General features: G+C 50.5%; 1 protein-coding gene across 8 annotated transcripts in view; it reads left to right on the forward strand.

Annotated features, from left to right (window-relative positions):
* ZNF516 (zinc finger protein 516) overlaps positions 1-4,277 on the forward strand; it is a 101,478-nt gene extending 97,201 nt beyond the window's left edge. For all 8 annotated transcript variants that reach the window (XM_070778641.1, XM_070778639.1, XM_019986761.2 and 5 more), the window contains one exon: positions 219-4,277. In XM_070778641.1, coding sequence (XP_070634742.1) covers positions 219-278 — 60 coding nt within the window. In that variant the 3' untranslated portion in view covers positions 279-4,277. The remainder of the gene's footprint in view (positions 1-218) is intronic.
* The last annotated feature ends 17,364 nt before the right edge of the window (positions 4,278-21,641 follow it).

Below are 21,641 nucleotides of genomic sequence, written 5' to 3' on the forward strand. Positions count from 1 at the left end.
CTTCCAGCCCAGCGTTTCTCATGATGTACTCTGCATAGAAGTTAAGTAAGCGTGCGTCATGAGTTACAGCTAAAGCCAGGCGTGTCTGCCGGCCGACTAGGCGGCTCTGTGAAGGTCACTGTTTGTGCTTTGGGTGACACTAAGAAAGTAGAAAGACAAGTGCTCCTAGAAACCGCAAGGCAGTAATGAGTTTTTCTCTTGTCTCTTTTTTCCTCCAGGGGAGAGACCATTCTAACGCAGATGCTGTCCAAACAGTGCCTCTCAGAAAGGGAACCTAGAGATACACTTGGTCAGTTCTGGTGCCGTGACCTCGTCCGCAGCCCCCTCCTGGACGTCCCAACAGCCACCCTGGCTGCCCCATGGAAGACCCCCCCAGCCGGACACCGCCTCGCATCCTGCAGCCGCCCGCCGGAGCGGAAGCTGAAGGGGGGCTTCTTGTCACGTGTCTAAACATCGGTGAAGATGCTCTTCTTAGAATTACATGTAGATATTCTATACGCATCCACGTGCTCACCAACCATAGTCCGTGTTTTTTTACAGTAAGCGAGGTGTTGGCAGGCACGGTAGGAACACAGAGCATCTGTATCATTCAAGACATGTTCGAGACACTGGAAAGATGCTCGTGTGTTGGACAGACTGGAGCAGCCATGCAGGATTTTGGAGGACCGCGGGGGTGACGTCGGGACTGAAGGTGGGGGGCCAGGAGGGCGGGGTGCTGATGGATGCCCCGGCCTGTCCGCGTCTTAGTGCGTATTTAAAATAGTAAATAAGAGGCAGGACGGGCGTTCAGGTGCTGTGGAAGCAGGCTGGAAGGGGCAGCGGGGGGCCCGGGTGACGAGGTCCTCCGTTTTCAGGGGTCCCACCACCTGTCCCAGCTGAGTTCCCCTCCCATCTGTGCCCAGTGAACCCGAAAGAGGTGACGCGGCCATGGGAAGGCTTTGACTGTGTTTCGGGAAAGAGCACTAGTTGAACACTAAGAAAAGCAGGCTTCTTTGTTTATTCTCAGGACCTTCTGGTAACAGGGCTACATTCTGCAAACTGCTTACAACGGAAGACTGCCCGTCTTAACAAATGATCTAGCCACTGAACCCCCCCACCCCCGACCTGGACCCTTTGAGTCAAGCGGGAGAACCCCTGGAGCAGGTGGGGGGCCTGGTCATCCCTGGGCCCTGGCACTCTGGGGTCCTCCTGCACCCCTGCCTTCCCGTCCATCTCTCCCAGCAAGTAGGCGTCTTTTCTTCTCGGGCCTGGGGAACTCGTTCCCAGACCGGGGAAGCCCCCAGGCCCGTAGGTGGGGGCGGCTTTACATACCTCTTCCTCAGTCACACAGAGGCAAGTTTTAGCGGGGGGTTAAGGCCCGTAAGAAAGGATCTTACGCCTTGCAGTGTATGCAGTTAAAATTGTACTCCGCAGAGATAAATGTTTTCTTTTCCCGTCGCCATGACACTGTGTGTGATGGCGGGGTTTCTGAGACGTTCAGGTTTTTGCACATAGTGATCTTATGCATTATCACAAGTTACTGCTGCCTTGAATGAAAATGTTCTGTGAAAGTTTTTGCAAAAGCTTTACTAGGTTTTTTTTTTTTTTTAATTGTGAAATTTTGTAAAGGCAGGAAACGGATTAAAACGAGCATGCTAAATATATTTTTCAAAAAAGCAATAATTTTACGTGTACAGAAATTATCCTAACCTTTAATACTGGTGAGAGCGACAGTTTACTTAATTCAGTAATGGATTAGTGCAGTTTTTGTAGAAATGGGCTTCGGATACAAAGAATTGTTTAAACACACACACATACAAACCCTGAAGTGTGGTTTTCCTGTTCTAATGATTTGTTGAATTATATTATTATTATTATTATTGTTATTGTTGTTGTTCTTAGTTAATGTTTGGTTCTGGATTCTACTTGTTACTGAATTTAAATTACTTGACGGTTCAGGTTACTTTGCAGCATTTGCAAACGATGCAATGTAACTGGCTAGCTTATATCTATAAATATATATACATGTATGTACACACACATATATATGCATATATGTGTATGTATATATATATAACTTTTTTACTTATTTTTTCCTGATATTCTTACACGAGATATGTTCCAGAATGACCTGTCGTGTTGGTGTCATTAGGGATGTCCGTGCAGATATGATCAGCGGCTGTAATTGACTGTCCTGTCAAGTTACTTTGAACAAAGCCACAAAGACACATTCCTTTGTTCACGCTGGGAATCAGAATGCCTTTCTGTCGACTTACGTTTGATCACGTCTGTAGTCTCCCCGCAGTGATCATTTCTGCATTTTCTGGCTTTTATTTTCTTGGCTGACAGTGAAGGGTGACAGTTCAGGGCCTGCTGTTTCTCTGTGTTTCAGTTATTAAAGGAGCTCTGTACACAACGTGGCACGGAGGAGTTGCCTATGCGTGCACCTTCGGAGCCACAGACGGCATCCTGGGAGTCCCTCTGTGGGCAGCCTGCTGGAAGGGGTGCGTCCTGGGGCCCCGTTGGCCCGGACACACGGCCCGAGCCAGTTGGAATACATGTTTCTGCCCGGAGCACAGAAATAAAGTTTTCAATTCATTCAGCAGACGGCGGGTGGGGGTCCCTCCAAGGACGCTGCCTCCAAGACAAGCCGTCTGGGGCCTGACTGTGGTTCCTTTCTTCCACTGATCATCAGTATTGTATGGGTTTGCTCATGCGTTGATGTCAGTTCGACCCTAGTATTTAATATGGTTTGTGTTTTACTTATTTATTTAGCCAATGTGGTTTGATTCGCTTTTTCTCGAATGAGGATTTCCGCGTGGTCTCTCTTGTACGTCAGCTTCCGACTGTTACAGACTCTCTACTACCTCTCCTGATCCGCTGTCTCCTTGCTTCTCGACAGGCTCTTGCAGTGTTGGCGTCAGATGTAACTTAGACAATAAAGGGTTTGGTTCTGCACCGCAGCTTCTCCGTGTGTCTCCCCCCCACCCCACCTGCGCTCCCGGCCTGCTGGGCTCACTCCTGCTCCTCCTTGCTCACGCCTCTTCCTCCTTGTCCAACTCAAGTAACACAAATTATGAGCTTATAGAGGTCTTTCAGGTGATTCACTCTTATTCCTTAACTTGAAGAATGAGCATTTCGATTCTGTGGACACTCAGCCGTTCAGCACCTTCTCCAGGCGTCCGTCCGTCCTGTCTCTCCTCTCCCTCGGCTCCTGGGAGGCCTGGGGCCGTGTCAGACGGATGCGTTTCCCCTGGGCTGTGACACAGTCCAGATCCTCAGGCCAAGGGGATGGTGCCTCCTGGGCTTTTGAGAAGTTAAGTACCCAGTGCTTTAAGAGCTGCCTCCCCATGGCTACTTACTTATCTTTTAAACCAAGAAGGACACTCCCTTTCACAAAGATGCTCTGGGAAGCGGCCCCAGGAGTGACAGAGGCCACTTTGGTGACGTGAGGGAGTTTTGTGCTCAGGATGTCAATAGCGGTCCGTCCCAGGCTGTACACAGACGCCCCCAGGACGTGTGCGCTCCCTGAGCTATCACCCAGCTGCATCCTCTGGGATGTAGTCATGCATGCGCAGGTGGCAGGTGAGGAGGCCTCTGCCGCCGCCTTGGGCCGCTGGTGCAGGCTGAGGCACCTTCTCTCCACCAGGAGTCAGAGTGTAGCCCGCAGGGTGGCGAGTCTAGTTAGAGCGAGGTCGCAGCTGCACAGAACCCTCCTGGCTTTTCACGGGGAGACTCTCCACCCACATTCCATCTTTAAAGCAGGCAGCGCCCCCGCTCCCCCCGCCCCGCTCCGGGAGGTCTGAACAATGCACAGAAAACAGCTGGGTCTCCCCAAGTTTGCTTTTCCACTTTCCAAACGTCTCCAGGCCTGAAGTAGCATGTGCTGTTCCACTGCTTCTCACCTGGGTGAGCTCAAATCGCAGGACATTTTATACATGGAGCAGAAAGGAAGAGAGGAAAACGACAGGCGGGGACCTCAGGCGATGGTTCAGGTGCCCCGTAAGCGTGTCTTTGTGGAATGACCGAGGGAAAATGTTCATTCTTCAACTTTGCTAATTATGCTTTGAGGCAGTAAAATGCAAAAGACCACAGAATTTGTATTTCTTTTTTTAAAATACAATTTATAACATTATATTTTGTACTCTTTATATTAGAATTTGTAACTAGATTGATGTATTTAACTCTATTTCTGAAAAAAATAATTCAATGTTCCAGTTGTGTGACAAAAATATTTAGATAAGACATATTCATTTTATTGGAAATTGAAATCAATAAAAACATCTTGGAGTTCTTGAGTTCTTGAAAAGACCTTTTTCCCCTATTTCAGGAGGTGCCTTGAATCGTTTGACAGCCCATCAGGGTCTAGCATTTGAAGATTTTTGTTGGCAAACCCAGGTATTAGTGCTCTTAATTTATATGTGCAGAAGAGTTTGGGGGATGATCCCACAAGATGGTTCATCTAAAAACGTGCTAAGATGTCCAGAGGACTCTTTTTTTCAAGTTTTTTGGGGACTCGGGCGCGCACACTGTTTCTCTTTTCTAAAGGTGACTGTGTTTCTCATTCGCCCGCAGCACCTCTCATTCCGCAACACCAAATACAGCTTTCTTTGACTTGCAGTACATTTTCTGCTCAGATGGCAGAAACAGGACTTGGGGCCCTTGGATGCAGTAACAGAATTTCAATGTGGAAAGATAAACCTGAGTTTTGAAGTGAAAAAGATTTCTGTCTGAGCTGGCAGGGAAAGGCAGGGAGGGTGGGAACCTGAACGTGGCCTTCACTTTGTGTCTGTCGGAAGAAAGTTGAGGCTGGACAGTGAAGGGGGCATCCGGTGGGGGTCACAGACGGACCCCTTGTGCCCCTGTGTTCTCGGGTGGAAATGAGTTTGAGGGGCTTTCAGAGAGTCTTTAGGTTTTTGCAGACATCAGACCCGGACCTTGTGTGGGATCTCAGTTTATCGTGACTCATTTAATTGAGAATCCTGTGCTCCCCCAGGTGGCTGGGTCTGGTGAGAAGGGTGCTGATTGTCCATGCAGAAGCAGCCCGGTTCCCTCTCGGTATATGAAACAGGCAGAAATAAGCCCAGGTATCTGTGTGTCATCAGGTATGCTGAGTTCCTTCCAGGGAACACGGGTGTGTGATTTCCATGGGTCCAAACCACATATGCACATCTGGAGTGTCCTACAGGTGACTGTGCTCTTTCCTCCAGGAAGACAGCTGTCCTTTCTCTCTGTCCATCCACTGGTCACCAAAGAGCCACATGGGTGTCCTGCTACAAGCCCGTGGACATCCTCCTTGGTGGGAATGAGGTGGCTGATGGTGTCTGCACGTTGACTGCGTCTGTGATGTGCCTCGCGCGCTGCTCAAGGCAAACGTGGCTGAGCTGCACACACACAAGACAAATCCCTGCGCCAACCCCCCAGTGATGGGACCTTTCCTCCCCCTCACTGACTTGCCATTTGAAAACAAGAGTGGTGCATTCCTGGTCTGCTACACATGTTCTCAATCTTGTGTTTTCAAAACGCAAGGTATTCTTCCTAGTGGCGCAAACAATATAGAATCTGCCTGCAATGCAGGAGACGTGGGTTCGATCCCTGGGTCGGGAACATCCCCTGGAGGAGGGCATGGCAACCCACAGCAGTATTCTTGCCTGGAGAATCCCATGGACAGAGGAGCCTAGTGGATTATACAGTCCATGGGGTCACACACAGTTGGGACACGACTGAGCAATAAACACTTCCACTTTTCATTCTTCAAGAGATCAGCAGAAATACTGAAAAGGGAGTGTGAAACGCCCTGGTGTCTGCCTGCCTGTGTGCCAAGTCCTTGTGCTGTCTGACTTCCTCTCTGCCAACCGGTGCTCCAGACCTGGCAGGTTGCAAGGGCGGGGAGTCCTGCCGGAATCTGGAGTCTGAGAGCACGTGGCTGTCACACAGCCCTCCGGCCAGTTTCTTTTACAGGAAGACGAAAGATACAGTGAAAGGAAGATTGCACTCAGAATGTTCTTTCTCTCCCTCCCTCTTCTCTCTCTGTCTCTCATTTCAACTAAAGAGGACATCATGGGAGAGCCAAGCCCCCTCTCCCAAAGGGATGTCAGATCTGCCACGAGCAGGGCGTCCCAGGGAGCCCCTAGCTTGGCTGCCGAACAGTTCCAACCTCGTCAGGGCAAGAGGGTGCTCTCCTTTTCTCGTCCTGGGGTTCATCAACAGGAGCGCCGTGGTCAGGTCGCAAGCAGCCCCATTCCCACTTGACTCTGTGCCTCTCCAGTCTCCTTATTTTCTGTTCAGTTCTGGGAATGCCATTTAGAGAGTCGTGAAGGCAAACTAGGTGCATTTCCAGGACGGGGTCACGGAGACCCAAAGAGGGGGTTTCTTTCAGGGAAGAAAGGTGTATGTCACATGAGACAGGAGAGCGGTTGTGAGGTCATTGGAGGTCTGCCCTGAGAAACAGCGAGTTCTGGATGTCTCGCATTGCAGACCTGGGACAGGCAGGTGGAAGGTTCAGGCTGACTTGGGCTCAGTAGACAGGATGACCTGAGGGTCTGGCCATTTAACAGTAGGGCAACCTGCCCCTTGAACCGACAGATCTGACCCTGGAGCGGTCAAGCAGAAGCTTGGAGTGAGGGGAGCAGGACCAGGGTCCCTGCATGGAGAGGGCAGGTGGAACCAGATCTCCTCTGACTTCAGGCTCCTCTGAAACTGTAGCAGTTGTGCAGAAAGTTTTTAACATTATAAATTCATTCAACAAATTCTGAGAGCCAGCCAGTCTAAGTGAAGCCCTCACTACCAGCATAGAAAGAAGAGCAAAATGGCAGCTGCTCTTGGCAATCTCACAGTTGAGGAGAAGGCAGATGTCAGCACGAATTCTGAGCCAGAAGGGTACAGGCTCTGGGGGTGTGGATGTAAGCGGGATGGGGTCCGTGGGGAGAGAGGTTGAGGAGCTGGTGAAATCAACCAAATGCCACGTGTCCCCGGGACCGGGAGGCACGCGCCTGAAATTTTGGAAACAAACTTGTAAAATGACTGGGGTAATGACTTGGAATTAAAAACGAAATTTGCATCTGATATCAAACCTTGGTTGACTGGGATCATCTGTGAGAAGATCTTGACATGAGGGAGAGAAGTGACGTGAGGTTCAGTGAGGCAGAGCCTAAGGAGATGCATTCTGAGAAATGCCCCTCGGAACGTTCAGAACATATTTTGACTTGTCAGATCTGACAGAGGAAAGGGACGGGGATCATTGTCAATTATCCCTTGATGACATTAACTCAAAGTGAGGCTTCAGGCAGAGATCCATGACACGTTCCAGGGGGAAGACACTGACAAAACCCGGCATCAGCAGAACAGCCTGCGTCTGTGTAGACTCCGGGCATCTCTCCTTAGCTCCCGTGTGTGTCTGTCGTCCTTCAAGTTCAAGGACCGGAGACAAGCCAGAGGTAGACAATCCAGGTGTCAAGGGGAAGCTTGAACATGAGACGGAAAAGGTGAGACTTTTTAGGCTGAGAAAGACAAAGGCCAGGAAGGACATGGGCCAGGCAGTTCTGCACAGGTGAATCGTCCCAGTCTAGGGCTAAGTGAGGCCCCTTTCCGTCTCCAGGTAAAGCCAGAACAATGGCAACAACACCCCGTGTAAAAGGACTGTCGTGTGCCTGGAACCGAGGTAGAAGTTTTCATCTATTTTTTAGCTCATTCAAGCCTCAGTGCTCTTCAGAGCAGGCATTATTAGCCCCACTTAACAAGTTAAAAAAAAAAGTAGAAGATCAGAGGTGATGCAGTCAAAGTGACACGGCCAGTGACTTGCAGCTGCACCGCTCTGTTTTGCCTTGACGCCCTGCGTGCAGCCTGTAGGGATATGAGCTTCCTATGACACGTTTCATCTTTCCAAAGCACAGAAACCGCCCCCGTCCGTGGGTCACGGCAGCTGTCCGCCAGGTTAGGAGTACAGATACATGGCCCGTGTTCAAGAGACAGATGGGGGAATGTCACCAATCAGAACAGGTTTCGGATTTCTGGGGTCGTATTTCAGAGGGATCAAAGGTTCCCTTGGTTGCCTTTCTGTACGTGAAGAACAGACACATAGAGGGGTAAGGACGCGATTTCTGAATGTGAGTTCAAGTGTGTCCTGTCAGAACCATCAGCCGAGCTCGCCCAGACCCAGCCTTCCCTTCTCTCCTTGCTCCTCCTTTCACACTTTAGACGTCTGCTTCCTCAAAACCATCCCCAAGTGTGGATGAAACCCATCCTTAGTCCTCTGCTTCCTCTCCATCTATCATGTCTTGTCTTTTAATGTCAATCTTCCTAAAAGAATAGTCCACAGTCACTGTACTTCTCCCCGTTGCAGCTTTGAATACCACCATCACCGTTGCTGAACTGTCTCATGTTATCAAGGGGGCTTCTCAGATGGCGCTAGTGGTAAATAATACACCTGCAGTGCAGGAGACCCAGGTTCGATCCCTGGGTCAGGAAGATCCCCTGGAGGAGGGCATGGCAACCCTCTCCAGTATTCTTGCCTGGAGAGTCTCAAGGATGGAAGAACCTGGCAGGCTACAGTCCATAGGGTCGAAAAGAGTCAGATACGATTGAATCAATTTAGTATGCACGCACGCAAAGTATCCAGGACCTTACAGTTGTAATTGTTTTTTCCTTCTGTTCTACACGTATTCTAACTTTTTAAAATAGAAAAATCAGACACACACACACACACACACTCATTCATATTCATCATCCAGATCCAACAATGACAACATTTTGCCAGCTTGTGTTGGTATCTTTTACTTTGTTGTCATGGTTGTTTTGACTTGGAATCATTTAAGTAATTCCCAGACGTCATGACATTTCAACTGTAAATACTTCAGTGTGCATCTCCAAGGGATGTATTTTTAAAAACCACGCTAGCAGGAATGTTGCATTCCTTATATTCCTTGATCCTTTGGTGGAATTTCTTCCAAAACCTTGCTCCTCGTTGCTTTTCCATCACCCAGAGTCTGAATCTTGGACCCTAGTCTTAATCTCAGGAGTGAGGTGGTGGATGTCTGGTTGCTCTCTATGGGGGGTGGGCGGGGTGGATGTTGGGCAAGCAGGTAGGGAGCAGGAGTGGAGACTTCCAGGGTCTGTGCCTGTGCCCTGGGATGGTCTGAGTGCCTGCCCCATATGGCAGGTGGGTCAGGATGCCCCGGAGGTACCCCCACAGCTGGAAGCGATTAGGCCATGAATTGAGAGTGGGGTGTGGGGGTGTGGAGGGAACCTTCATTAAGTGAAGTGAAGTCGCTCAGTCATGTCCGACTCTTTGCGACCCCATGGACTGTGGCCCTCCAGGCTTCTCCGTCCATGGGATTCTCCAGGAAAGGGTACTGGAGTGGGTTGCCATTTCCTTCTGAAGCTTCATAGCTTCCTGCTAATTTCCCCAATAGGACTGGCTCCAGTCTCACGGCTGTCTGTGTAGCCTGAGGTCAAGTCATGCCCGGGATTTACTAAAACGCTGGTGGCTCATCGCAGACAGTGATTGTTGATGCCTGCTCACAATGCTGTGTTTGGCCACCTTCAAGCCTGACTCACCTAGTACCAGGGAGATCACAGCTCTCAGCATGGCAGGCCCCCTCCCATCCCCTGGATCCTTTCTGGAAGTCCTGTTAGGGTTCCACATAACCCAGGCGCAGGCTAACGTATTAATGAATCATGTAGCATTTGAACCGGGATCACTGCCCTTGGATTTGGAATAACTCCTATGGAAACAAAAGAACCATTCAAGGAAATACCTGAAAAGTTCACACCTGTCATGAATACACATTAAGGTTTTAGTTAGGCATCTGCCTGGAAAACGTGAGGGTTTCCCCCAGAGACTATGTCGGCTAAAATTCTATTTAACCAGAAGGAGGTTGGTGGGGGGGGGGGCAGTCCAGAGGGGTCATGTGACCCCCACCCCTTCACACCCACAGGTACTTGGACTTTATAATCTTTCATAGAGAGTGTGCATTGTGCGGGCATCTCTCTGACGCCTATACCCTGCTGTCTTCACTTTCCCTCTTTCTCTTTCTTCTGAATTCACTTGAATGTTCCCCCATTGTCTGTGGGTTCCTTTAGGAAATACAGAACACTGTGTTCCTGTATTTTTCAAAGCTCCCCATGAATCTGATCCCTGCAAAGCTGGGAGCAGAACAGATTTTCCCACTAGAGTGTCAAGCATGACCTCGAATATTGGCACAGTCTTCCCTGCAGGACCCCTGGAAACTTCAGGTGCATTTAACTGGGGCTCCTTCCCCTTTGCATAGTTTAGTTTGCTGTCTTTTCAAAGGTTTCCCCCTCCCCGCTCCACAGGTGCCAGGTTTGGCCCCAGGGCAGAATCCCCAGGGCTCCTTCCGCAGACAGGGGGCGGGGGTGGGGGACCTGCCCTGGAACCCACGGCCCCTCCTTCCTGATCAGCATCCCAGTCCGGAGGCCCAAGCTTGTCCTCCGGAAGTTGCCCGCTCCTACCACTAGATGGCAGATGGGGGTCACACTTGAATGTAAAGTAACCATTACAAACTCACACATTTTATTCGTCATTTCTGTCATCATACAGGTATTGAGCATCTACAGCATGCCAGACAGTGGGCTTGCTGCCTGGCGAGGGGGATGCTGAGGTGAAGATGTGTGAAGGCACGGAGGGAATCCCGTCCTTGAGTGAGGGCCATGAGTGAGATGGGGTTCCTCCCTCTGTCCCCAGCGTAACTCACGCCTGCCGGGCTCCCGCCGGATCCAGGTGCCCTGGAGGCAGGGCTGCCTTGGGGGCCGAGTGCCCAGCTGTCAAGTGCTGTTATCTTCTCCTGGGGGCACACCTGGTGGTCAAAATGACACATGCACCAATCTAAGAATCGACGCTTTCTAACTGTGAGGTTGGAGAAGACTCCTGAGAGTCCCTTGGACTACAAGGAGATCCAACCAGTCCATCCTAAAGGAGATCAGTCCTGAGTGTTCATTAGGACTGATGCTGAAGCTTCAATACTTTGGCCACCCGATGTGAAGAGCCAGTTCATTGGAAAAGACCCTGATGCTGGGAAATACTGACGGCAGGAGGAGGGGGGAGCTACAGAGACAAGATGGTTGGATGGCATCACTAACTCAATGGACATGAGTCTGAGCAAACTCCAGGAGATGGTGAAGGACAGGGAAGCCTGGTGTTCTGTGGTCCATGGGGTCGCAAAGAGTCAGATATGACTGAGTGACTGAACAACACCACCAACAAATCTCAGAAGCAGACGAGTCCTAAAGAAGAGGGCATCGGGAGGCCAGCTGGGCTCCTGAGGACACATTCCCTCTGCCAGAAAGATGAGCATCACATCCATGCTGAGGGCAGAAGGACAAAGAGCTGGAGGGAAACCCTCCGAGTGCACAGCCCAGGAGACCGCCCCCCTCCCCCCAGCTGCGGGGAAGCAGGGCCAGAGGGGCTCAGCCCTTGAAGGCGGATGCAGCCGTGGGCAGACACGAGCTCACTCACGTTCGTGGGAGGCCACTCTGCCGGCTGTTGGCCGGATGGGTTATCAGGCCTGTGGGAAGCATTTTGGTGGTGGAAAGAAAGACAGACCTCAGGCCCTGGGAGCAGATGGTGGGGCAGGGACTGGGGTCCCAGGGCCCAGGGTGGAGGAAGGACACCCAGGCTCCGGGGCGGACGCGCCCTAGCTCCGGAGCCTTCCTGCCTCCCGGGGCCTGGCCGGGGCAGGGCCAGGCCTGAGGCCTCCACGGGGCCCGGGTCTCAGGGCACGTGGATGGTGCTCTTTGCGAAAACGCTGGGACTGAGACCTCGAGTCCTTGGAGGTTCAGGGAACCGGGCAGCACTGCTCGCTGCGTGGTCTGCGCCCAGCGGAGAGATGGGAGGGGGAAGGGTGAGCCGCCCCCGTCACGCAGCATCTCCGGGTCTGTTGGCTCTGGAGGACGCCAGCACGGCCCACGCGCGAGCCTTCTCTGGGGTGGGGAGAGATCGCCGGCCCCGCCGGGAGGAGGTCGCGGCAGGGGGGCCCCGCGGGGGAGCCTTAGCTGGGCCAGGCCGGCAGGTGGCCAGGATGGCCCGGCTTCAGGGCCGCCTGCCTCTGGGGCAGAGGGCTCAGGGGGAGACGACGGGGAACCCAGGCCCTCTGATGGGGGACTAGAATTTTTTTCACACAGAGAACTGAATGTATTCGTCCGCTCAGGCTGCTTCTCAGAACCCGCACCCTGGGCAGCTTGGACAGCGAGGTTCACTGTCTACAGTCTGGAGGATGGGCGTCCAGGACCAGGAATTTCTCAGGAGGTCTCTCTCCTTGGCTTGGGGACGGTCGTCTCCTCGCCGTGTCCCCACGCGGCGGGGCGGGGTGGGGGGTTCTTTCTTGCTGTCTCCTTCTCTGTTTAGAAGAGTACCAATCCTGTTGAGTCAAGGCCCCCCAGGAGCTCATGGTGTGTTTCCTCAGTCACATCCCTGAAGCCCCATCTCCAGTCACACTGGGGGTTTGGTGTCTACCAGTGGACGCAGGGGGAGCAATCCAGCCTTAGCAATGAAATCTCCCTGGGGCGGAGGGGAGGGAGGGAAGGAGGGAAGGAGGGATGCTGGAGGAGAAGGGCATGGCCATTCAGAGAGCAGCCTGGGGACAAGGCAAGGAGAGGCAGAGACGGCCCCCTTTGCCACACCCAGGTTCTGCCCTTCGAGGACCCGCTGTGCCAAAAGCCAGACCACGTTTCTCTTCATGGCGCTTGTCACTGTGTGTCTGGTGTATGTATATACCTGTGTTTGTTGTTTATTTGTCTCCCACCCTGGAGTGTATTTACCTTTCAGGGGTATGCAGATTTATTAGAGTAGGTTTGTTCTTTCTCTTCCTGAATGATCTTCTGAATGATCATCTTTTCTGGAGTCAGGGATTCTGTCCAGGGCAGAGTGAGGTTCTGATGATGTCATCGTCACCACCATTGTCACCATGACGACCATCATCATTACCACGATCATCACACCATCAGCATCACCATCTCTTCTCTATTCCATCATCATCATCACCACATCCCCTTTACCATCATTATCACCACCACAGTCATATCATCATCCCCACGATCCCCATCATCCTCACCATTACTGTATCCTCATGTGTAAAAGACAATGTCCTGAAGTAAAGTAAAACAGCTAGAAAGATGGACCTAGGATTTAGGGAGGAAGCAAGATTAAAAATAAAAATTTGTGTGTGATTAGGCATTCATGGCAAAAGGCAGGAAAATATGCGCACTCTTTAAAGAAAAAGTAAAAATGAAAAAGAGGTCAAAGTAGTATTAGCTGATGACACCTCTGGAGAAATGAAGGAGGAGGAAGTGCAGCCAGGTAGGGTTCAGACACAGAGCTGCCAGGGGCAGGAGCGTCCATGCCTGAGCGAGAAGAAGCCCCACACCGACCATGATGAGGCCCCTGTGCTTTGGAAGAGGCCGGCCTTTGTGGGTGGGGAGGCGGGGGTTCTGGGGAGGACGCAGTTGGAGGGTGGGTGTGCGCCTGTCACAGAGCTAGACCAGGCAGAACGCCTGCCACTCAGATGCCTTTGCCCCTCAGCAGAGGGACAAGTCTGGCCCTTGGCTAGACACCTGCTGGGTTTGTAATGAACCAAATTAAGGAGCCTCTTCTGACATGTTTGCTGGGAAAACTAGAATTTAAACTTGCACTATTAATAGAAAACATTTAGAAGCCACTTAAATCGGCTGCATAATTATTAAATAGTCTCTTGGAAGAAAGTTGTCTTTGGAGATTCTCAGATGATTTCTTTTATCCTATCACTTCAGGAAACCAGGAGGAAGCATCCGTTACAATGTAAAACTTCAGGGAGAAGAAGAGTAAACTTAATTGTGGGAACTATTGTGATGAGCTTATAATGTCACTGGAGTACTTTCTCATTAAAATAATTTGCAAGGCAATAGGTAAATGACTATGATGTAAAACGTCTGACATCAATCAGGCTGATTATTTTCAGATAAATTCCAGATTCTGTAACCATGAACTTATATATTACAAAACGCTTCTCAAGGGCAGGCCATGTTTATGTGTCTAAGATCTTACACTGTGACTGGTACTTTGATGAAGGATGGGAGGGACAAGAGGAGTTAAAAAGAATTCATGGCAGTGTTTCCAAGATGTTTGAATTTCCTCTGGAATGTCCTGTACTGGATCAATTCTGTCTAAAGACGTGGAAAGAAGTTCCCGATGAGGACACTGTTGGTGACCTTATAGGGATTGTGAAAATTGAGGATGTGCCAAGAAATGGACAAACGTCACTCTAGTTTTTAAAAATAATAAGATGGTAGATTCATACCATCCATACTGGTTTGCTTGAGCAGTCTTCCGGAGACAGTGTTAAGGAGATGGTCTGAGAGTACCTGGACTAGGAAGCAGTTCTCAGAAAACTGTCACTGACCCGTCCACACTGTCCCCTCCTGGCCTGGGGCTGACATGTCACTGTATTCTGGGAATGTAAATCTACGGAATAAACACACATTATTAAAGAATTATGCTGAGTCTCACCGCATCTCCTCTTTTGAAAGCTTTAAAAATAGTAAATGAAAAAATTAAGAGAGAAAGATATATCTGGACGGCCTCAGGAGTCTGACCAGCTGGTCTTGGAGAAAAGTGAAAAAGATGGGGGGCAGGCATACAAATGAAAAGTCCCCTCATTAGTGATTTACTTGTTTGCTCACAGGATATTTAAAGAACACCTATGCAGATCTGTTTGTGATGACGATCGGATATTTTTAAAGCAAGGGGCCTGATTTGCGTTTGGGGGAAGGGAGTCTGCGAACTGTTATGCCAGCCGTGAAGGATGCGCCAGGGTACCTAGGAGGTGGAGGAGGGGTTGCAAAGGAGAAACCTGGCTCAGCGGGGAAACCAAAGGCTGTGGGAGCGCGTGGGGTCAGGATGTGCTGCGGCCAGAGCGGCGGCATCTGTGGTTATGTCAGTGTCAGGACTTCCTGTGCTAATTTTAAGTGAAGACATGCCGCACGGATGGTTTTCCAAAGCAGACGATAACGCGATCTGAACTGTATTTCTGAAACCTCAACGTGGTTGTTGGGCGAGGAGTGGACGGAACGCGAAGGCTCGTCTGTAAGAGGGGAGAGAAGGATGGCGCAGCCCGGCGGTGCTGGTGAGCAAGGCCGAGGAGGACGGTGCTGGGAGGCAGGATGCCGGCCGGTTTTGTGGGATGAGACCGGCGGAGGGAGAGGGATGCTGCGCCAGGATTTCCTGGTGCGCTGTGTTCAGTCGTGTCTGACTCTTCACAACCGCATGGACTGTGGTCTGCCGGGCTCCTGTGTCCACGGGGTTTCCGGGGCAAAGGAGAAGCCCGATGGGCCCTTTTCTGAGGTGGGGGGTCAGTGAAGGGGAGCGGAGGGTCGGGCGTGAGCTGGCCCGCAGTGGAGCTGAGCGCACACCTTCACTTGTGGGGGCTGCCCCGGGCTCTGACGTCTTCTGCATCCAACCGAGAGACTCCTGAAGGTGGAGAAGACTAGGAAGTCATTGGCAGCGACAGACGCTGATGGGGATGAGAAGCAGCCTCTGGCAAACAGTGCAGGGACAAAGCAGCTCGCTTTCTGCCCTTCGCTGGCTGCTGTCGAGGCAGACTCCCAGAGTCTTCTCAGACAGCAAAGTCCGCTCTACATCCCACAAACACGGCCTGCTGCTCTCAGGTGGAGAAAGAGAGAAAGAAAAGCAGGAGAAGGACAGGAAGCTCAGACTGCTCTTCCTCCTCACAGCGGCGCTCCGCCCGCTGCAGGGAAGGACCCGCTGCATCGGCTTGATGAGGCAGGTTCCTGTCCACGTCTTCCTTCAGCAGGCTGGGGTGGTGCGGCTTCCAGAAGAGGCGCGTTAATGCAGGCAGACGGTTCGGACAGTGAAGCCTCGGGAACTCCCCGTCTTCTGACGTCCCGGTCTGTGAGTTCCTCTGGACACGCTGAGGCGCAGTGGGCAGCATCCGGCACTTGCTGGCTCCGCTCTCACACCGAGATGTGGATGTCAGCGCAATGTTGTCAGCTCTGTCTCGTGGTTGGCACCCTGGAGCAGGTGGCGGGTGCCCTGTGCCCCTTGTGATGAGCTGCAGCTGGATCCGGCTGGTCCCTGCTTGGGTCCTGGGTCCTCTCCTGGTCCATCTCGCCGTGTCCTCTCCTTCAAGCTCCGGCTCTTTCTTCTTTACCACCTGCATCTGCGTTAAACCTGGAAGGCGCTGTTTTCCCCGGGGCTTATGTTAGAGCTCTGGGCTCTGCTGGTTTCCTAGGGGATGTGTGAGCAAGCGAGATTCGGTACCCAGGCTGATGCACTGTCTGCCTCCTCACCCAGGAAGGGCCGCGGTGTTAAGGGGTTGTATCGTTCACCTTCCGTGTCCCTCTTCTTGTGTAAATGTTTCCCAAGCCTCCTTCACCTACAGCCAGAAACAGCAGAGCCTGGAAAGCAAGGTGGACTGAAAGCTTGGATGATGTCTGGGCTTCTTGAGAGAGCGTGCATCCTTGTAAGTTGCTCACTTGAACTGAGTCTCAAAAAACTGAAAAGTGAGAGTGGAGCTAAAGTGATAGTTACGGTTCCTCTGTGCTTTGCTTTAAAATGACGTGTACCCCTCCACGTGGTTGGAAGTTGCTTGGTCCCTTTTCCCACGTGAAAAAAATCTGGTGCTACATTTGCAGCTGGAAACCTCTCGGGCCTCAGGCTCAGCATGAAGCCGGGCTGGTTCTTCCAGGGACGTGTGTGTGTCCTTGGCTGACTCTCAGGAGAACATGCTCAGATGGTTCAGAGCGGCACCAGGAAGCTGCGGGCCATGGGGTTCAGAGCAAGAGCTCAGCTCTGGCAGGTCTGTAAGAGGTGACGCTGGCTCCCGGCGAGGCTGACCCAGGAAGCAAAGCGGTGTCATCGTCATGTTCATTCTCACTGTGCCTCTTCCGGAAAATGGCACTTTTGCAGGTTTGTCTCAGCAGCAACATCAAAACCATGCACATGATTTGGGGGAAAAAAAGAGAAGTGGGCGTTTCCAATAATCTGGTCTGGAGAAAGCCAAACAAGATCCAGCCTGTTTGCGTTGGATTTGACTTCTCTGAAGAAATGAGATTAGTGGAAGGAATGATTTTTACATGGGAGTTGTCATGCGAACGGCGTGGGTACCGACAAGGAGCAGAAGATACGTGAGGCCACGGCGGTCTCTGTGCAGGGATGCAGTCCTGGGCCCGTGTGGCTTCTGAGCCTCGCCTCTGCCTTGTCTCCCGCCCTCAGGCTTCCCCGGAGAGGGCCAACTTTCCCATCTGGAGGGGCTACCGCCTCCACACAACTGCCCACCTCATTGTGTGATGTGTTCCTTGCTGTCCCTTGGCGGATAACGCTGTTGGCATCACATATCCAAACATCTCCCTTGTGTTGCCAGCCAAGGTCTCAGCATAGATCTGTGTGTGTGTGTCCGTTTCCACACCTCACATCCGTGTTTGTTTTAAAAGACATGTCGCCTGTCTAATGAATGACTGCTGTCTGGGCAGCCTTGCCTGATTTTGGATTTAGTAACACTAGTCTTTTAAATGAATTGGTAGGAAAAATGTATCAGTGGCTCGAGTATTATGTGTGCTGCATCTCTAGCTAACGATGAACTAGTAAAGCTTGGAATATGTCTCTGAAAGCCAAGCATCTTCTGCTGTCTCCAGGGCTGGCTGTGCAGGGTTTGCTTCTATTATGTTCAGTAACAGAGAAGGAGATTGTGACCAGCGCCTGGTCTCACAGTTAGGTAACAAATGGATGGGGCTGACCATAGACTGAAGGACGGAAGCCCGTCTGTCTGTGGCAATAGCAGCTGTTTCTTCCGCTGTGTGTTTTGGGATTTTTTAAATTTTTCTTTATTTTTAAAGCATTTGCTGTTGTTGGATTTCTTCCTGATCTTCACTTTACTTCTTTTTAAAATTCCCAATAGTTCCCCTTTAATATTAGACTAAGCATGTTAATTTTTTTTTTTTTTTAAATTAGAGACGACTGGTTCTAAAAAAGAAAAGTAGGTGTCTGAAATCCCAAGTGAAGAGATAACCACCACAGTGAGCATTTTAGTCAATATTACTGCAAAGAGGTTTTATATGTGATATGATGGCTGATATAATAGTATTTGTATGCTTATGCTTAGTCGCTCAGCTGTGTCCAGCTCTTTGTGACCCCACAGACTGTAGCCCACCAGGCTTCTCTGTCCATGGGGATTCTCCAGGCAAGAATACTGGAGTAGGTGGTCATTCCCTCCTCCAGGGGATCTTCTCAACCCAGGGACTGAACCAGGATCTCCTGCATTGCAGGTGGATTCTTTACCAGCTAAGCTACCAGGGAAGCCCAATATAATAGGATAGACAGCCTATATTCTCCAAAAGGAGATATCTTGCATATGTTCTATAACCCGTCTACTTATTTCTATGTGAGCCTCTTCCATGCTAATGCATTTTCATCTCCAGTGTCCTTCTGAGGGGTAGCGGTCTCTTTTCCAGATGTATTGCTTCCTTAACCAGTTCTGTCTTGTTGGGCCTATGGGTTATTTTCTATTAAAAAAAAAAATAATATAAGCAGAATTCTGATGAGCCTTCTTGGCTCAGCCATCTCTGGGCGCTGTTGCAGTCTCTCTCGGTTACACACCTTAATCTGATAACGCTATTGACATCTTGTCCATGACCCTCCAGACGTGGGAACTCTATCAGTTCCCCTCTGCTCTGCCTTCTCTGACCCCCAGCCACCACTTTAAAGATTTTCATTCATTTCATTTTAAAGTAGGCCCTTTCTTTTAAATTTTATTTCTATTAACTACCTGTGCCTGCGGGCTAAATCTTTTCAGTCCTGTCCAACTCTGTGCAACCCTATGGACTAGAGCCTGTCTGGCTCCTCTGTCCAAAGGATTCTACAGACTAGAATACTGGAGTGGGTTGCCATGCACTCCTCCAGGAGATCTTCCGGATCCAGGGGTGGAACCTGCATCTCTTATGTCTCCCGCATTGGCAGGTGGGTCCTTTACCATTAGCACCACCTGGGAAGCCCATTGCCTACCTGGTTCCTGTCTATTTGCCATTCCAGTTTCAGGCCAACCCTCTCATCTCTGGTTAAACTCAACAAGATGGCAGTTCAAATGCTAAACCAGGCTCTGCCTTTCGGTGTGAACCTGACAAGTATCTCCTTTCCCTTCCCTGTGCTGCCCCAGGGCCTTGCCACGTCTCCTGAGCCACAGCAGAGTGCCCCCAGGTCTGAGCTGAGCCGTGAGTTGTGGTTAGGCTTGTGGGACAACCCCGGGGTCGCCGATTAGAAAGGAGAACATTGTCCTGGCTGCCTGTGTTCACCTTTCATCTCTGCTCAACTTTTCAGTCAATCCCTGAATGTTCCCACTGCTCTTCTCCAGGTAGTAGCTGCTGGTGGGGAGGGACTTAAAGGGTTTGCCTCTACCCCATAATTTGTTTAGCTCTTTGTGCAATAGATTTAATTTAAAAAAAAGGTTTATTTGTTTTGACAAGTCCACGTGCCACCCTCGTGCTGCGCCATGAACATGTCATAATACAAAATAGTCCCTGTAATTAGCTCGGTGGTACTATGACTTAGAAAATGGCTGTTGGATCATTTTTGACAATTTGAAATGCAACCAAAGTGCTCCCAACAAACACCCTCGTGTTTGAGGCGGATGCTTCTCTGGCTTCCGTAGGAGTGGGGGCAAAAGAGACCTTCAGTCTCCAGTTCTCACGAGCAGCAGTAGGCAGAGCACGCCCGGCAGAACTTAGGTGGGAAAGCCCACAGAAAGAGCAGTCAGGTTGAACACTGGCGCGCCCCTCCCGGCCCAACCTTCTGATGCCTTCCTGTGTCTGTCATGAATCAGAGGATGGATCCTGCCACACGGAACCTCCATGGAAGACAACTCTGACATTCCACATCCTCCCTCTTGGCCCAGGCCTGGATTCAGATCTAAAATACACAGAGACCCTGGGTGGGGAAGTTCCCCTGGAGGAAGACATGGCAACCCACTCCAGTATTCTTGCTTGGGAAATCCCATGGACAGAGGAGCCTGGTGGGCTACAGTCTATGGGGTCTCAAAAGAATTGGGCACGACTGAGCATACATGTTTTTGCTTTACATGCTCACTGGTATTTCTGGTAATTTCTTCCTGAATAGTAATTGTTTTTCATATTTCTTGGCATTTCTGGTGCCATATTCTAGCTTTGGCTGGAATTTTTTTTTTTTAATTAAAAAATTTTAAATCATGGGATAAAATACAGCCAGCAGCCACTCTCCTTCTCTTCTTTCCCGGACATTTCTCCAGGTGTTTTGGAGGGTGTGTGTGTGATCGTCTGCTTTGTAAACATAAATCACACACAGCATGACAACAGCACCCTGAACCCTACATTTGCTTTAAAACATCACCGACTCATCTGATTGAGACCATTAGGAGGCTGGCTGTATGCCTTTGTGATGGTTAAGTAAAAATAGAGACTGTGTTATTGTCTGTGTTTGGTAAAATGTCTTACTCACTTAACATGCTTTATAAATAATAACATTAATAATAGTGCAGCTGAATCACTAAATGTCTTCACAGTTTTTTTCCTCTCGCCAAGTTCGAAACCAGCCTTTCATTCTCGCCTCGTCCCACTCACCCTGGCTTTTCATGGCATTTTAATGAGTTATTTTCGTCTAAAGCATATTGTTGTGTTCTTCATATACACGTCTTATTTATATCTGCTTCTTAAGAATGATTTTATTATTTGCACTTTGGCAATTCGGAGGTATTAATATCCCCACTGTGAGTCTCAGAGAGGTTAATTAACTTATCAGATGTCACCCTGTGAAGAAGTAGCAGAACCAGGGCTGGAACTTGTGTCTGTCTGGCTCTGAAGATGACTCTTCTCTTCTCTCTGGCACTTTGCTGCTCTAATGCTCTGGGACCTCAGACTCAAGAGCTTGAGGTCTGCTGTGTCTTGTCTGGTGCGACAGAGCTCCTGGGTGGGGGTCACAGGGCATGTCTGGGACAACGTGCACTCTGCTTTCTTGGAAAGCACAGTCATTGTTAAATGCAGCCGCGGGACCCCTGTCCACTTTGCTGGTGTGAGCCCCTATCACAAGCTGCATGCCTGGCATCGCATGGTGTCAGGCACCCGCATGTGAGAAAGGAGGCCTCGGTCCCTTGTTAGTGCGCTGATCACACTCAGACGGGGCAGATGTGTGTGTGTGTCTGTCTGGCTTTCTGACTCCGGAAGCCCAGTGTCCAGATGGACCGGCGGGGGCTGCAGTGACAGACGCTGTGACAGGTGGACGGATGGGAGGTCAGGCGTCCTGAGAGTCCACTGACCTATCTGGGAGGGCCTCCCAAGAAGGGACACTGGTCCCCGGGCCGAGTGTGAGGGGCCCGTGAGACAGGAAAGGGGTTGTGTTAGGGGTCCACCTCTTCCCACTAGATCTACAGCCTTAAACCCAGGTCCGCCTTGTAGAACCTACACGCCAGTTAAAGCCAGTGCACAAAAGTCAATTTGTTTACTCATATCACTGCTAAATTGGGGTATTTGAAAGCTTTACCTAGTTCAGTTTTGAGTAGATCTATGTAACAAAGAAGCTAATCTAATAGTTTTAGTCTTTCTCTTTTGACCACACCATATGGCTTGCGGGATCTTAGTCCCCTGATCTGGGGACTGAACCCGAGCCCTCTGTAGTGAAAGTGAGGAGTCCTAAC

Source organism: Bos indicus, chromosome 24, assembly GCF_029378745.1.
Source record: "Bos indicus isolate NIAB-ARS_2022 breed Sahiwal x Tharparkar chromosome 24, NIAB-ARS_B.indTharparkar_mat_pri_1.0, whole genome shotgun sequence".
Classification (NCBI taxonomy): Eukaryota; Metazoa; Chordata; class Mammalia; order Artiodactyla; family Bovidae; genus Bos; species Bos indicus.